General features: G+C 44.5%; 2 protein-coding genes across 2 annotated transcripts in view; one reads left to right on the forward strand and one right to left on the reverse strand.

Annotated features, from left to right (window-relative positions):
• Window positions 1-6: 6 nt before the first annotated feature.
• Window positions 7-9,832, reverse strand: TSTD2 (thiosulfate sulfurtransferase like domain containing 2). Its single transcript, XM_069777724.1, has 7 exons — window positions 9,569-9,832; window positions 8,994-9,346; window positions 7,226-7,334; window positions 5,419-5,544; window positions 3,376-3,481; window positions 1,604-1,722; window positions 7-963 (listed from the first exon to the last, which is right to left on the reverse strand). Exons 1-7 carry the CDS (start codon window positions 9,791-9,793, stop codon window positions 754-756), a joined length of 1,248 nt encoding a protein of 415 aa, XP_069633825.1. The 5' UTR covers window positions 9,794-9,832; the 3' UTR covers window positions 7-753.
• A 41-nt stretch (window positions 9,833-9,873) lies between these two features.
• The window catches only part of NCBP1 (nuclear cap binding protein subunit 1), a 32,863-nt gene continuing 24,890 nt past the window's right edge, over window positions 9,874-17,846 (forward strand). The window contains exons 1-8 of the mRNA XM_069777723.1: window positions 9,874-10,014; window positions 10,271-10,356; window positions 11,191-11,291; window positions 12,593-12,749; window positions 14,705-14,812; window positions 15,351-15,472; window positions 15,966-16,035; window positions 17,601-17,816. Coding sequence (XP_069633824.1) covers window positions 9,981-10,014; window positions 10,271-10,356; window positions 11,191-11,291; window positions 12,593-12,749; window positions 14,705-14,812; window positions 15,351-15,472; window positions 15,966-16,035; window positions 17,601-17,816 — 894 coding nt within the window. The 5' untranslated portion in view covers window positions 9,874-9,980. The remainder of the gene's footprint in view (window positions 10,015-10,270; window positions 10,357-11,190; window positions 11,292-12,592; window positions 12,750-14,704; window positions 14,813-15,350; window positions 15,473-15,965; window positions 16,036-17,600; window positions 17,817-17,846) is intronic.

The following is a 17,846-nucleotide window of genomic DNA, read 5'->3' on the forward strand; positions in this document are numbered from 1 at the left end:
AGATGGTCCACCAACAACTCTAGGCAGTGCCACCAGGGATTACTGGGCAGCTCCACAATGCTGGCTTGTTGACATGAACCCAAATGTGCATTTAATCTTACAGCCAAAAAAAGGCTGGTAACCGCCTCAGCTGAGGGAGGTTTGCTGCATCACAGATCAAATGCTTTTGAACCTCTGTGAACGTCTGCTTATTCTTGTTTTATGTAGTGAGCTTTTGGCAGGAGCACAATTTCTCAGGGTTCACACTGGTGCAGCAGAGAAGAAAAAAATCAAGGTTTAAATCTCTGGAGAACACATATGTGTGCTGTTCCCTTGCTCTTGGAGAGAAGGATCCAGGAGAAGAGTGGGATGAGCACAATTAGAACAACCCAGCGTGCTGGATTTAATTCCACAACACTGGGAAAGCACTGACCACTCTGAGATGCTCAAGCTGTGCAGTAATGACCACAGAGCATAACCTAGACAGAGCTTGTAGAAACACTGCAGAATGCTCTCAAGCCCTCCTAAAACACCGCTACAGTGGGTAGGGCAGACTTACAAATACCTCTTCTCAGCAAATGGATTATGTAATTATTGTCAGAGAGCAATCTCTGCTGTGACACTAGTCCATGCAGATCATCCTGAGCTGCATGAAACTACCCATGTCCTTGACAGACAGCATGAGGCAAGCGTGCATCAGAGAAAGTTGTCTCCCCACCTGCTCATTGAGCAGTTTGTGCTCAATAAGAATTTATCGGCAAAAGACAGCTGCCGTTAAAGCAGTCTCAACTCCCTGACACTTGGGCCCTCAGAATGACATCTCACCTTGCTCCGTAGGTAAGCAGAGCCTCTTTCACAACGAATCCCTCCCGTGCAGTACATCAGGACACGCTTGTCTTTAAAAAGCTCCAGGTTTTCATCTACGTAGCTGGGAAAATAGCTGAACTTCCTGATATCTGGAGCCAGACAGCCCTGGAAATGTCCCTACAATAACAACAGATGGCCATACAACTGGTTACAAGCAGTCTTACATGGTAAGGTCTGTGCCTCGAACTAGAGGAAGTAACAAATCTTTGGGCCAGAACACTCAGATCACTGCAGCTGCTTTAGGCAGTTTGTCAGCTGCATTTATGCATGAAAATACCTGTTAAAATCTGTAAGAGGATTTGGGACACAGTTTCTCTCCTCATCCAAACATAAAAGAGGGAGGTAATAGAACAGAACTGTCAGAGAGAGGATGGGCTACAACAGTGCAGGAGGACTGGTAGGTGTGACAGCAGGATGTCCCTATTCTTTTTGACATATGGGACAAGGCAAAAATGCTGGAAAACATCCTTACAAATTATGCTACTTTTACCTCAGACTGTATCATATTCACTGCTAATGTATGGACCACTTTGTCTTCCTCCTGCCCCAAGCTGTATAAGCACTTAGTCGGGCAGGCTCCATGCTAAGTCACTGAGCAGGTCCTCTGCTGCTTGTGTCTAATACTCATTACTAAACTGAACTTTGTACATATTACAGTCAATCTGGAATATGGAATCTCTTCCTTCAATAAGGTTACACCCTCACCTTCCCCCCAGCACCTGTAACACACTGCAAGAAGCAGGCAAACAATACTTACTATTTTACTTTCATAGAAGTTCCTACAGTCCAGCAAGATGGTATCACTTTGTCCTTGACTGGCCTGAGACAAATACTGTTCTACTTCTCTATGAAATTCCTGAGGGGATAAATGGATTCCTTTAAGCAAAAAAAAAAAAAAAAAAAGGAAAAAAAGAAAAATAAGAGAAAGAAGTGAGAAGCAGAACTACAAAACAATGTTACGTATGATCTCACTGATCCAGATTCTTCTCAGATTTCCAAACAAAAATTTTCTGTGACAGTTCACAGACTTTTAATCCCAACTCAACCAGCCAAGTTTAACCATGTTTGGCTTCCTACTGGCAAATGAAAGAAAACACAACACTGTTCCACATGACAGAAGAAGTAGCAGACAGGCGCCTGTCTCTATGATCTTTGTTATGTCCCCCTGGCAACTCTTACAGTTGTGAAAGAAAGAGTGAAAAATATTTCCCTTCCCTTTGCTCATCTTTCATTACATTTGGAGGTGCAGAAGCAACAAAAATGCAATTTTTTCAATGAAACTCTTCTCTGTTGATAAAAATGGAGAATTTCCATAAGCATTTATTACTTTCAGTACAAATTCAATTTACATAAAGTTTCTCAGCTTTCAGGTTGCTCAGGACTTAGGACTCCCAACCTACTGAAAAACAAAAAACCTCCCCCACCAAAATCCCTTACCTTATTAAAAAAATAACCCTACAGGCAACCTGCTAGAGTAGTGGGAACCATCTCCACAAAACATTGTAAAATAGGAGGATAAAAGAAAAAAAGGAAATAAATATCCAAACATACATCCCACAAACTGCCAAAAAAATGGGGAAAAAAAAAAATCCTCTGCCAAAACCACAAAAAGATGCTGTTGAAATTTACCACCAACAAAATCTCTTCAAGGTAAAAAGAGCCCCAAACTGCTCTGTTAATTGCTATTTGCTGTGCTCCTGCTTACCACCTACGTAACTGTCCTCATAGCAGATGCATAGCCAGTAACATCTTCTTGGGCATAATCCATATGAAGCAGCTACGCAGCCTGTGTTACGGGGGTGGCATGAACCTGATGCAGAACTTCGCTCTGCTTTAGTGTAAAAGGCAGGAGCATGGCTGTTAACTTCAACAGAAGTAAAGCCAAGTCAGCAGTCCCTAATATAGGAACATGTATATACTCAACTGTAAGCTTCAGTGGGATTCTAGCCTTTTCTAAAAATACCTCTCAGCATCCACAGCACCAGAATGCACTGGATTCACAAGAAGACTCCATGGAAAGCTCTTCCTATACAGCTTGGTACTTACTGCAAGCTAACTACAGTGGCAGAGCACTGGAGCTCTTTATATGGTATCATTTCTGAGCAGTCTCAAGCACCTGCAGAATATTTAGAACAAATATGAATATATTCATGCATTGAAATGTCTTTCCTAACCATCATACATAGTTTCACCTGTCCAATGACTTACTCCCTGACTGAAGTACAAGGTATGTCCCTACTCCAAACCAAGGTAACTGCTTGATGTCATTTGAACTATTACTGTTTGCCACAAAACAGAAAGTTAATTCTAAAGTTTTTTGAGGCAGCTGAACACTTAGCAACCCAAAATCTGGGCTAGCAAATTCCCTGCACCAGTAACTTTTGACTACCAATAAGAATTCAATTTCTGTATCTACTTCTCCTGAGTCCTGGCCACTATGCAGAAGGACATTATTTTGATGAAGGTACTTTATTCTTCACTTACCTCTCACTTGCAGGAGAGGCTTTATTTTTCATTAAATCAACTTACCAGTTTCTTTATAAGACACTAGCTTTGGATCAATGCCCATAGGTACAATTTCTTCGAATACTCCAACTCGAAGGTCTGGGAAACAGTGAGCTCCTCCTGCACTGCTCTAGGAAATGAAACACAAAACCAATCCACTAAAATTTGCCAGGTGTCAAGATTGAAATTACCCACTCACTTTAATTTCTACAGCTCACTACAATACAAAAGTGTCTCAGTGGCTGAGGGAAAGAAATGTCTCTCCTGCTGAAATCCACACTCTAAATCCTGAGGTTTAGGCAGTGGGCCCCTACTGCAACCTGGCAGACAAGTGTCTTAGGCCTAATGACTACTCTGCAGATGAGACAGGCACCACTTGGCATGAGGTGCAGAGTCACTGAGGAGTGAGAAGGAGGACATGTCTTAGTCAGAAACAATGTCACTAGTACCTGTCATGAGAAAGTCAAGGCCCCTACAGAGCATGCTGACCCTGACAGGAATATTAAATAACCTCTAGTAATGGAACCTGTTGACACATCTGGGCCCTGCAGTTCTCTTCAGCCCCTCTGATGCCCAACGCAAGGACAGCTAGGCCTGCAGTCATGGCACGTGCGATGGAAACTGCAGTAGTTCATGGGTATGAAAGAGACACATGGAAGGTCTGCCAGGCTCAAGATTTGTCAACAGTGGCGTCTGATACCCCCAGCCCCTCCCAAACTCAAGAGCAGGATTTCCCCTTTGGAGGTCTCGGCAAGCCCTTTTTGGTAGGCACCCCCACTGCAGGCGACAGGAAGTGAGAATTTCTGCAGGGCTGAGCCTCAAACATGGCTTAGACACTATCAAGCATATAAACACTCAAAGAAAAGTGCAGTGCTGTGGCACTTGTCCCAGCTATCACGGAAATGAGTCTGCAGCATCTACAGTGGCCACTGAATATTTTCGTAGCCCCACGCGCAATCTTCACTCCTCTATCCCCATGTCTTCACAGCACAGGGACCTGAAACCCCCACTTACTTGGGTATACAGCATGCGGAGGAACTGTGAGACAGAAAATACCACCATGCACTAATGCATGAATGTTGATGCCCAGAGAGATCACGCAGGGTTGGAGGTTTTACCAAGTTTAAGGAAAAATTCCATCCCTGTTCCGTTTTTGCATCCACACATGACTGTAACTAACAATTCACATTTACTCTTGAAATTGAGCCAAGCACAACAGACAGTTAAAAAGCTAAGACTGAATCAGCACTGCAGCTCTACATGGGATTTGAGTTTCACAAGTTTCACTAACTCCTTTCGTCTAGGTATTTATGGGAAAAAAATAAAACTGTGTGGAAAAGAAAAATGCTATAAAAGCAGCAGCTTTCCTTCCTCACAGAGAAACCAGTACCTACAGTGCTGGGGCAGCAAAAGCCTACCAGAATGCCATACGGTGCCAGCCACAGCTGCCATCACCATCTGAAAACAGCAACCAGCACATATGCTCAGGCTCAAGTAGAAGTTAGCACCTCACTCTCCCTCCAGTCAGGCACTAACTGGAGTAGGGAGAAACCTCTTGACTCTGCCTGTGTATTCTCTCTAGAAGACATCCAATTCATGGAACTGACAGTGCACCTATATGGACACCAAAGCCCACATTAACCTAAACCAGCAGGCTAGGGAAGGATCTCAAATCAGGGTTAAGAGGAGAGTGTGGGAATACTCTGCTTGGGTAAGTGTACGTTGTGATGCCTTGGTTTTGGCAGTCGGGTTGGAGTAAATGCTTGTTGAAGAATGGTGGGGCTGAAGTACACTCCCTCATTCACCTGTATGGGGGGCTTTGCAGCTGTACCCATAGCTGCCAAAGCTCGTAGCAGCTGCTATCACTGCTCATGATAACTGCTACTGCTGGTGAAAACCAGCAGAGATAACTAAACAAAGCAAGGTTAGGAACCCTTGGCTTAGATCAGTGCTGGGAGAGCAGAACTGCTAGAGCAGAAGTAATACTACCAAGAAGCAATGTGCTTATTTCTCAGAAATTAAATGTCCTGCATTAACAATGTCCATGTAGAAATTATTTTTTCATACCTTGAAATCCTCTTGACACAAAATGTCTTTGAACAGAGGCTGGGAAAGCATAACTTCAATGTAGAGACTGGTAGCTACTTTGCTTCCACCAACCGTCCCATTAATCCCTTCCGAAGCAACTCGTACCTAGAAGGCAAGAGGACAAACCGGGGCTAATGCTTAGTAACAGCAAAAACAGATCACAGTGAAATTAGCAAAATATGACTGGGTTACAAAAGGCAGACACAGAAATATGTTCAGAAAAGAGACTACTGAGGAAGGAAGGAAAAGATGGTTATACTGAAGTTGACCATAAAAAAGGCAGTAAATAAAATAGGAATAAACCCCCAGGAATCACTTTTGAGCCATTTCAAAAGAATGACATCAAGACAGTCAGAAAAGTTTGTGCAATAAACAGAGAAATGCTAACTGGTTAACAGGCAAATCCTGCAGTCAGCATTAACATTCCCACTGGAAGTCTGCCTCAGGAAGAACAATGGGATTGTGCCCAGTGACTCACACAGCTAAAAGGAAAATGTGAATATGCATGATATTGCATGTAATATTAAATTCCAGTGTGAGTCATTTTATCTCCAGCACTGACAAATGAACAAAAACTCTGAAGTGGTGAAAAAAAAAACATTTTAATATAAGAGGCAAGGAAAAAAAAACAACTGGCTGAGAAGGCAAATGCTGTACCTGTCTTGGAGATGGAAAAAAAAATTAAAAATTGAGAAAAATACCAACCACCAGACAAGACAGCTGAACAAATAAAGAAGTGACTGCATCAGGACATTTCACCCCCAGACCTGTACTGATGTAAAACAGGGAAGGTGCCTACCATTGGCAGAGAAAAAGAAGCTACTTGGGAAGACAAGTCAAAGATAAGAGTAGTCTCCTGCTCCAGGCTGCCCTCTTGAAAAATCCCTCTCCCCACAGACAGCCTAGGAACATCAGCTTCGTGAGGCTAAAATTCACCTTTGCCCACAACCTCAAAAGGCCAGTTAGATGACCCAACTCACCTCCTTGGTCAGTCTGCCAGGAATGAAAAGAACAAAGATGCTGTGCAGGAATGAGCATTGCTATCTTATGGTCTAAGGTGTCAGTTGCTCTCATCTCATTCCTGACAGTATGAATTACAGCTTGGTGGAGTGGTTCTGACTGGAGGACCATTGTGCACTGAGGAGTTACTGATACACATAACAGTTAATGGGAGCAAGTCCAGACCCACGCTGCACGGCACTGCACCTGAAGCCTGGCCTTCAGGCTTCGTTGTACTGCACATATCCTCTAGCCACAGGACAAACCCAGCCCAATAATCCTAACAGATGTGCCCACATGCAGCTCCCTGTTGATGCCAGTGATTATGCCACTTGCGTGTCCTTGCTTTTATCTAAAAGTGCATCAAGAGGTTCTCATGTGAATAGCCTTTCTGTTTGACAGTCTGAGTTATGAAAAGATTTGTTTTCCTGTAAAAAAAAAAAATCTTTAACAGTTAAAATAATGGAAATGGGGTAACCCTTGCAAGGACAAGGTCTGCACAGTGTGCTGTGTGTGGATCAGAGGGTCGCTCAATGCCATACAACTCAGGGTTCCCAGCATCGAAAGGGATATAAGATTATCTGTATTATTTTCTTTTTCTTTGTAGCATTAGCCCTTAAACAGCATTTTAAATGATACTTCACAGAGTCTGAGTGCCTTTCTTAATGGGATAACAGACTAGCACCTTCTGGTGCAAAACACTTGGTTCTCCACAAGTCCCATCATCCTGCACCAAGCAAAGAAGATGGGTTTTTGTTAAGAATACAACCATTGCTTAAAACCTTACCTTGCCAGTGAGATGCAGATGCTGGCACAGAGCCTTTTGCCAAGAACAAAGTTTCTCTGGATCCTTCACCTCACAGTAACAGTAATACAGAAGTACTTCTCCCACCTTGCTGTCCATAGCATGGCAAAGATGAACAAATAGAAAAAGGATGTTAGGGTTGAAAGCACAAAAATGTACTATTAGCAGTAACCATCCAAAAAGCAGACAATTTTCTTCTGGCAGATGCAGGGGGAAAAACAAAACCACAAACAAACTTTGGAGGTATTAGCACTGCTGGGTTTGATTTATTTCAAAGAGAAAAAATATGAAATAAAAAAAGCTCCCACATTCCTAGTTCTTGGGACTGGTTACAAAATGAACTCATCTGTGCTGCATGGGACATCTCTGCCAGTGGCATATCGTGCGCTCACTCAAGTTTCTCTCAACACACAGGGCACAAGAACTGCTGGTTTCTGTGCACACAAGTGTCCCATTAAATGCTTAATTTGACAAACTTGCACTTGAAAATTCAAGTGCTTGAGCTATCTGAAATTAAAAAGCTAAAATTTTCAGTGAGATTGTGTGTGCTGGCATTCCGAGCAGCACAAGCCGAACTCCCTCACAGTCAGAAACATTTTTGTGAACCTACACTCATTCGTAACTAACGAGCCCTTAAGGTACTTGAACAAGCAGAGAAAAGGGACCTGCGCCAAGCATACCCTGCTGTTCTGCTCTTTTCTGTTATGGTCCTTCCTTACTCATAGATCTAAGCCACTGTGTATGTCCTCGTTTTGGCTGGCATAGAATTATTTTTCTTCCTAGTAGCTGGTATAATGCTATGTTTTGGATTCAGTATGAGAATGTCAGTAACACACAGATGTTTTCAGTTGTTGCTAAGTAGCGTTTAGACTAAGTCAGGGATATTTCAGCTTCTCATACCCAGCCAGCAAGAAGGCTGGAGGGGCACAAGAAGCTGGGAGGGGAGACAGCCAGGGCAGCTGACCCAAACTGGCCAAAGGGGTATTCCATACCATGTGATGTCATGCCCAGTATATAAGCTGGGGGAACTGGCCTGGGGGGGATCACTGCTTGGGAACTAACTGGGCATCGGTTGGTGGGTGGTGAGCAATTGCATTGTGGATCACTTGTTTTGTATATTCTTATCCTTTTATTATTATTATTGTCATTTTATTATTGTTATTATTTTCTTCCTTTCCGTCCTATTAAACTGTCTTTATCTCAACCCACGAGTTTTACTTTTTTTGTCCCACTTCTCTCCCCCATCCCACTGGGGGGGGGGGGGGGGCGGCGGTAAGTGAGCAAGCAACTGCATGGTGCTTAGTTGCTGGCTGGGGTTAAACCATGACAGAGTAACACCTGTACAGGTCTGCTTTAACAATGTGGGATGATACAGCTCTGATAGTTCCATCCTCTGAAGTTCCCACCTTCGCCATCCAAAAATGCAGCGTATCTACTTCTTTATCGGCACAGCGGTAATTTGCATGTTTTGTACAGGTGTGAGCAGTTGTGAAAGGAATTCAAATAAACCGCGGGACTCCTGGAGGGTACCTACACCTGTTGATCTAACGATGTATCTCAGGAAGGTATCCGAAGCACTGGGAGATCTAAACAAATACCAGGGAAGACTCTTTCTGTACCCTGAAGTGTCGCTTGACTGAACTTCATAAAAAGAAAAAGCAGTCCTTGCAGAAGACCGTGTGAAGCCTAAGCAGCCCAGCAACACCCTGCCAGTACCAGGCCTCCAAACCGCTGCGGGACTTGTTCTTACCTTGTCAGGTCATCATAGCTAACGCGGCTTGTGTCCGGGAGCGTGCAGGTGATCTCAGGGGTGCCACAAGAGTGCCCGTTCAGTCCGTCCGCACCGCCCACCGGCACCGGGCCGCTCGAGGGGCTCGCTTCAGCAGCTGCCTGCTCCGCAGGCAGCCCTGCCCGCTGCCCGGCGTCCGTCGTCAGCCCCGCCTGCCGCCCGATGTCTCCGGCGTGCTGCAGAGCCACATGCCTGTGAATGCCGGGGAGCTCTTCAAACGCCTGCCGGCAGCACCGCCACCGCACGCCCTCTCCGCCGGCGGGACACCGGCCTGCGGCCGGCACCTCCTTTGCTTTGACGAACAGCGAAAAGGCCTGAAACGCACCACAAGGGCCACCCGTTACCAGCGCTCGCCGCCGCCGCCGCCGCCGCCGCCGCCCGGGACACCCCCCCCCCCCCGCCCCGGGCCGGGAGGCCGACCCCGAGGTCCGCCGGGCCCCCGCCGCCGCCAGCCCACCCGGGGAGACACCGGCCCCGCTCCCCGCGGGCCTCGCGCCCGGGCGGCCCGCGGACCCGGGCGCCCGGCACCGACCCACCTTCCTCCGGGCGAAGGCGCGCTGCTTCCTGCCGGCGACCGCCTCGGCCGCCGCGCTGCCCCGCGGCGACCCCGCGCCGGGCGGCGCCGCCGCCTCGCCCGGCACCATCTCCGCCTCAGGCGGGCGGCCGGCCGGAGCCCCGGAGCGCGGGCAGCGGAACGACCGGGCACCGCCCGCTGCCCTCCCCGCGCCGGTCCCGCCCGGCGCCACGACCCCCGACGTCATCCGCGCCGGCGCGCGCTCCGCACAGCGGCGAGCGCAGAGGCGCCGCGCCGCGCGCCCTTCGCCCCGGAAGCAGAGGGGCGGCGGGGCGGAAGCTGGTCGGCGGAAGGACCGCGCTCCCCTCTGGCCCGCGCGAGGCGTCCCAGCTCGGCGCGGCCGCCGCTTCCCCCCCCCCCCGCGCCCCCCCGCCATGTCGCGACGGCGGCACAGCGACGACAGCGACGGTGAGCGCCGCGGCAGCCCGCCCTCCCTCCCGCCGGCCGCCGCGCCGCGCCGCACCCCCTCCCCACCCCGTCTTCTTCCCCCCCATCCCCACCCGCGGCCCCCGCAGGTGGCGGGGGCGGTGCAGGCCAGGCCGGGCCGGGCCGGGCCGGACCGTCCCGTCCCGTCCCGCCGCGGGAGGAGGGGGTTGGGCGGGATGGAGGTGGGCCGGGGCGGGGGCTCTCTGGCGGTAACGGTGTGCTCGGTGTGTTGGAGCAGGGCAGCCCCACAAGAGGCGGAGGACGTCTGAGCCGTCGGAGATCGAGGAGAGGCTCGAGTCGCTCATCTGCAGGGTGGGAGAGAAGGTAGGCGGGCCTGGGCCTGGGCCTGGGCCTGGGCCTGGGTAGGGGCCGGAGCTGGAGCTGGGGCCAGGGCCGGGGCCGCCTCGGAGCCCGAGCAGCAGCTCGAGAAAGCTAAAGTGGCTTGGTTTTGGGTTTTTTTTTTTTTTGGGGGGGGGGGGGGGGGGGGTGTTTTGTTTTTTTTTTCCCTTATCTGTGTGTTGTGTGTTAGCGGTTAATCTGTGCTAACCGCCCAAAAAGAAAATACTTGTTTTTCATGAGATAGTGGGAACGTTGTCAGCTTTTGTAAAACGGGCAAGTGCTTAATCAGGAGTGTTTTCTCTTCCAAGCAATGATAAACAGCCAGCTAATAGTTATGACTTTGCATCTGTGGATGTTGTTGCTGGTTCCAGTCTGCCAAGCATACTTGGTCTGCCTGTGGCACGCGTTTCAAGTCCTGGCAGGATTTGAGACTAGTAGAAAGGCGGGTGAAAGGATAAGGACAAAAAGGGTGGTCCACTGAAAAACAAGTCGTGAAGGTGTTTCGTGTCATGCTGTGTCATTAATCAAAGCTCAATCACCTTACCAAGATGTCCCTGAGGCAGTGTAAGATCTTGCATCCCAGGGGAGCATTGGGGTTCCTTGAGGGGGACGTGCAGCTCTTCTAAAGAGTAGCTGCTGCTGCTTTCAGGCAAGTGAGGTTGGTTCTTTACTGCTAACAGAACTGAATCGTTGCTCTGAAAAAGGAGGTGACGTAAAAGGATGCTCTTACCCAACTTCCTTGTCTTCCACGTGAGAGTCGGGGGCTGGTTCGTATTGCCTGGTTGATGATGAAACTTTCTTTTATATTTTTTATTTTAGAGTAATTCATCTTTGGAGAGCAACTTGGAGGGCCTAGCTGGTGTTTTGGAAGCTGATCTGCCAAATTACAAAAGCAAGATACTAAGAATACTATGTACTGTGTATGTATGCAGGAGGTCTGGGAATCTGGGAGGTGCTTCTCTGTGCATAAGTTTATGTGTTTAAGGTAGTTTAAATGCCAAGAATGGCTTTAGTTCCCAAATGCTGTTATAGCGTAGACTTTGTTTTACTACAAACAAAAGAAATAGCGGAATAAGCTTGGTATGTACTAGGTTTAATTCAAGGAAAATACCTCTTTACGTTGCTTTGACTTGAAATGTGTACGAAGATTCAAAGCAGATAGAAGAAACCTTAGAGCTGCTCTTTGGTAGCAATGCAAATGCAGTGATGCTGGGCAATATCCTCTTTCCTAATGAAATGCGCAAGAGCACCAAAGCTGTTGGCTGCTAACACTTATTTAGTCTTATTATTTGTGCTGTTTTTTCATTGCCTGTTCCTCTTCTCTGGCAATGAGATGCTCCTGTCTTTGTAAGCCCATTTGCTAGAGGAGGGGAGCTGCGAACATGAAGAGCTGAAAGCGGGCTCTCCGCTGGCTGACAGCTCTCCTTCCTCTCCCTAGCGAAGTGCAGGAGCAGAGGTGCCCTGTGTCAGGGTCACTGAGTGGTGTCTGAGGGAGGGGTTATGCAGGGTCTGCAGTGGTAAGTAGAAGTATGAAGGAGGGGTGTGGTGAAGAGGGTGAGTGTTTCAGCCCTAGCCTGTGCTATGGTTTTGCAGATACTTTAGATTTATTTTGTAGCAATGTTTGTTAATACAAGGCAAATTGTACATTTTTTTTTCCTATAGCAGTAGGATACTTTTGAAAGTACATGGTTAGCTTACATGCATACAAAAATGGCTCAGGAAAATTAATTCTTTACAGTAGGACCTGACCTTCCCTATGCTGTGCTTAAAATCAGGTACTTTGACTTGAGAAACTTGGAATCAAAATTAATAGCGTAAAATGCATATGCCTATTGTGTAATCTTGCTGATTATGCTGTGTAATAAAATAAAATTATTTCTAAATTACAAACTTAAACAACTTCTTACATCCTTGCATAAATTCTGTCACTTAATGTTATTTGACCAACCCTCTGGAATACTTAGCAATTAGATATAAATAAAAAGCAAATACCTTAAAAGTACTTGAGAGTGGCACCTGCCTTTCTAAATGACTGTAGTTAAAAAAAAATAATTGTAAAATACTAACCATGGGATAGAACTGTAAGATCACCCTAGTGCTTTTTTCTTATTTCCTAGTGAGACAAGTTTAATTACAATAAGCAGATTCTAAGATGCTATGCAGTTGCCAATTGGCACATGATGAATAAACAATTAACACCATGTTTCTTTTTCTGTGTCAGTGCACGTCTGTTACCAGAAAAACTTACTGTTTACACAACACTAGTTGGGTTGCTGAATGCCAGGAACTACAATTTTGGTGGAGAATTTGTAGAAGCCATGATTCGTCAGCTTAAAGAATGTCTGAAAGTCAATATGTATAACGAAGCTGTGCATTTAGTAAGTGGGTTTTTGTTTGTTTGTTTTACATTTTTGCTCATCCTTTTTCTCTCCTTCTTTCACCTTTTTGTTGCAGAAGAGCTGGGCCTTTCAGTGTGTATTACAGTCTTTTCCAGCATCAGCATGCAGTGCACTCTAGATATACCAAGAGATGTGTATTGTGTGAGAAGTATTTCCTTCCTCAGGGGAGAAAAATCATATTACAGTTGCAAAATTGACTTGCAACTGTATATTTTCCCAATGACAAATTAATTTGCACTAAACAGAGGTGCCCCCCCCGCCCCGTTCTACAGTCAAATGTATCAGATAAATGAAAGTCATGCACTTCTATTGTGTTTAGAGGTGTATGATCTTCTTGTGGCTCCCATGGAAAAAAAAAAAAAAAAAACAAACTGAAAAGAAAACTAATAGTGTGGCTCTTAAAAGCTATTTTTGATGGCTGTTATCAGGCCTGTGTTTTCATTCTGCTAATGAGGAATGAAGATCAAGCAGGCAGTTTTAAGTGCTGTCTTTGAAACCATTTGCTCAGCTCTTGCTGCTTATAGATTTTGTCTGCAAAAAAGTATTAGGACTTCAGCGGTGTCTGATTTAGAAGCCCAGTGCCAAGCTCCCCAGCTTCTTTTGAAGCCCACTGGTGAAAATTAAGATTCTAGTATTTCAGTGTATTTTGTCAAGAGACTGCTGTTCAACTATGGGACACTTTTGCTAATAAAATCCTCATTAGAAGTCGGTGCTGTCCTTTGGCTTCAGCTTCACCTTCTCTGGTCACACTCATATACAACTGACTTGTGAGAGTAACAATTAAGGGAGTGGCAGTAGAAATCTTTCCTCAGCTTTGTCAAAGACTTTTCAAAGACTATTCAGAGCAATGAATATCTGGAAGGTAAGAAAGAGTTTGGTGCTTTTCTCTATTGCAGTTACTCTGTGAGTACTGAACTGTCTGCTTACTTTCCCAAGACGTCTTCCCAATGATTTGCCTTCAGATCAAGATACCTGTGTTGGTTTTTTGGACAACTTTTTGTGAATGTGCCTTTAAGAAAAAATGAGCCTTTAAGAAACAATATGTGAGATTTTAATTGCTAGAATTTCAGCATATATTGTCTGTTAAGATTGTGGTGATACTGGGAGAGCTTGGATCCTACTAGGGCCTTGTTTAAGTCTGAAGGCAGGATACAAATCAAAAGAGAGGAGAGAGGAAAAAAAACGGGAGGGGGGCACTGCTCTACCCCAGGTGTTTTCTACTTAAATTCCCACTTCTGTCAGTCTGAATTTCTTACTAGAGTGCAGCCAAATCAAGGATATATTCCTACCTTGCATATTTTTTTCTTCCCAGGCAAATAAGGTCATTGATTCCCAGCACGCCATCAGTCTGTCGTGTTTCAGAAACCTGAAAATGCCAGCAGTTTTTACATAGGCTGTCTCTGTGTAGCTATCTGTATTTATGAATAAATAATTGTAGAAATTAGTCGTGTGTAATGCCATACAGATTCAGCACTGCTGTTCCCTGATGCACATCTGGACTCACGAAGCAATGGATCAATCCGTCTTAGGAGTTTTTTTCCTTCCACTTCTGTAATTTTAGTGATCTGATACCATTTAGAGTAGATAGAAGCACAAGGGGTTTTTTTCCTGTAGTATCAATTTGCATGTCTTTGAATGCATACTGGTGTTTCCCACCCTTCCTTAATTAGAAGTATTATCCTTGCAATGTTATTGCAGTGAAACAGACTACAGACATTATAATGAATGATGTATTAGGCAGCACTTAACGGTACTTCTTTTCCACGGTTGAAAGGTGGGTCTGTACAGTGTGCAGTATTTCTGCCTTTGTAGTACTGAATGAATATTGTACTTTTATTGATGGTTTGTTTTAGTCCTTTAAGTGATGTTTATTTGTTCTTGTGCAGTCAGTTTAGAAAGTATGCATTTAAAACAAATTTTTTGGTCTTTTTTAGGTTCGTTTTCTGTCTGATCTTGTGAATTGTCACGTAATAGCTGCACCTTCAATGGTAGCTATGTTTGAGAATTTTGTGAGTGTGACACAGGAGGAAGATGTACCCCAAGTAAGCAAAAGATCTGTAGGCTGTTTTCACAATTGCTGTTTTCACAATTTTTCTGTGCCATTGCTTCTGTACTTGTGCTTAGAACGGTGAAATTTTAGAGAGTGCGAGCTAAATTGGACTGTTGTGAGCAGTTTCTTTAGCATGACTAAAAGAAGCCTGTGGCAGTTAGAAAATATATGCATACAGTAAGAAAGTATGGTCCTTTATAGTGAGGTAGCTGAAGTGAATTCATTTTACTTTACTTTGGCAAGTGCATAGTGCCTGGCTTGTTCTGCTGTATTGATGATCTGCAGGAGGACTGTGAAAGTGATACCATTTCTTAAGTCTGCTTGTCACAATTCAAGTTAAAAATTATACATTTCAAGCAAGAGTATATTTTTTTCATGGCGTGGCAATCCAGTCTTTAACTGCTGGTCTTTACATGCTGCCAAAATAATAGTTTTGCTAATGTTGTAATTTAAATTAAAATGGAGCGTGTGTACAAAATCTTTTGGAGCTTACTTGTATACTTAGATTTCAGAATATTTCTTTCCTATAGGTGCGGTGTGACTGGTATATGTTTGCATTTCTGTCTTCTTTGCCTTGGGTTGGAAAGGAGTTATATGAAAAAAAGGATGCCGAAATGGATCGCCTCTTGTCTCAGACAGAAAGCTATTTGAAGTAGGTTGTAACCCATGAAAAAAACTCTAATCGGTATCCAAGTCTGGATTAATACCTTTGATTATTGCTCACTTAAAAGTATTCTAAAGTCTTAGGTCTGAACCATTCTGTGGGGGGAAAAAAAACCTGAAAATAGAATAGGTGGAGAGATTTTTTAATTTGAAAAGTTTTGTTTTCTTGTCTAGTTCTAGGATATGTTGAAGGTCTTGTTCTGCTCATGCTGGAGCAGCTGCAGTTATAAGTGTGCTGTGAATACTGATAGGTGGTTGTGTTAGTGCTCTGCAGTGTGACTGCTTTCTGTCTAGGTGCTTCAAGTTAACATTTTTGTCAAGGTATGATAATAGAGATATTTTAAGTAATCACAAAGCTGGTTTTTATATATTGTAGACTTCATCAGCTGAAGACATCAAATAGTAGTACACTCGCAATAAGAAAAAAATTGTTGCCCTAAATTAGTCTTTTAAAGGTCAAGTTTTCCTTCCTATGTAAACAGACGCCGTCAGAAGATCCATGTACCCATGCTCCAAGTCTGGACTGCTGATAAACCACATCCACAAGAAGAGGTGAGTGGACTTTACGTTGCATTCTTTCAGAAGGTTTGAGAAACAATTTTTTACTGAGGTGTTCTTTTACCATGAAATTAAAAGGTACCTCTAAAAGTATTAATGCTTTGAGTTGTCTCCTGTTTGTCATTAATTCTAACAAGTTCTACACGAGGAATTCTCTTCTAGGTGTTTTGTTGTTTGCTGACAGGCCCCTGAGGAAATGTTGTGAAGTGAGGAATGGTTGTACATTGTAGTATTTGTTTTGGAATTGCAGGTATGGGGCTTCATGTTAAGAGGACATTTCTGAGAAGCAGAATGTAATTCCATACTTATCCCTTAATGTTTTTCTTCTGCAAGAAAGAAACCTTTGTAGTGGCTGTGCGTTCTCAGCTCTAGGAAGTGCTAAACAAATACATAGAAACTGTATGTGGCAGTTACTGTGCCATCTTTCACAATTAAACCAAAAATACTGAAGGGGAGGGGTAGCATCTGGCTAGTTTGGGGTGGAATTTATCTTTTCAGATATTCTTAGGTTTTTTACCTTTCCCCTAAGTTTGAGGACAAACTTAGTTGGAAAGTGAGATCTAAGCTGCTCTTCTGGGAAGTTTTGGAACATGGCCCTCTTACATTTTGTTCACTGTTCTGATTAAATCACAGTCTTAACAATTGTCTTGTTAATCATAATTTGGAGAGATAGCCTGTCTGATTATGATTGATTTGTCAATATGAGTATTCTGCCTGCCAAATATCTGAATTTCCTTCTTTCGCTCAATAGAGGAGAGATTAGCAGAAAGTGTTTGAGACCATGTGTTACCCAGAGTACTGCAAACGTGACTGTTCACTTCAGGTGCTAGTTGTTGCTAGTTTTGTTCTCATTTTGTAGTGGGATAATTTCAGTAAATGCAAAGCACTTCCATGTAAAGACATTCCTTGCACCAGTTATAACTTGAAACTTGCGTTCAGTAAGGCCACAGGCCTCCAGAGTCCTTGGACTGCTTTTAGCAAGAGAGTAATTAAACAAAGCAAGACTATTGCCTGTTGCACAGGTGTCTGTGCCATCTCTGGGAGAACACTGGGACTCACAACTGTGTTGAAAACCATGGCAAAGGTATTTAATATTTGATAGTATTTTATTTGTCTTGAGTATGCAGTAGGTGGTAGTTTTGATCGCTCTGGGAACAGCATGGCAGTCCTACAGAATGTTTTTCCAATTTTAATGTTGATATTATGTCTGTTTTAATACCACCAATGAGCAGTGATGGAAGTAGTATTCACTGCTGTAGTTGCGCTGGCAGATTCAAAGGGTGACCATCATACTCGGACTCCTGGGCTGCCTGTTGGTGTTTAAAAACCTGCCAGCGGTTAAATTTTACTAACACAATGTTGTGTGGAATTAGGAGCAGCTCTGGCATTTAGAGTTCTTAAATTATTTCTTGGTTTACTGAATCAGCAGTTTTATTAAACTGTTTGTTTTTTTCTGAATGGAATACAGAATTTAAGAAACACATTTCTGATAGTTCAGGGAGCTGCCAGCTTTGTTTAGAGATTCAGTGCATCTGATGTTTCTCACGTTTTTGCTTCAGTATTTAGACTGCCTTTGGTCTCAGATTCAGAAGTTGAAAAAAGACCGGTGGCAAGAACGGCACATTCTGAGGCCCTACTTGGCTTTTGACAGCATTCTTTGTGAAGCGCTGCAACACAATCTGCCTCCGTTCACTCCTCCACCTCACACCGAAGATTCAGTGTACCCAATGCCAAGGGTTATATTTAGGATGTTTGACTACACAGATGATCCTGAGGTATGTGATTGCTGTGGGGGATGGTGAGCA

This window comes from Haliaeetus albicilla, chromosome Z, assembly GCF_947461875.1.
Source record: "Haliaeetus albicilla chromosome Z, bHalAlb1.1, whole genome shotgun sequence".
Lineage (NCBI taxonomy): Eukaryota > Metazoa > Chordata > Aves > Accipitriformes > Accipitridae > Haliaeetus > Haliaeetus albicilla.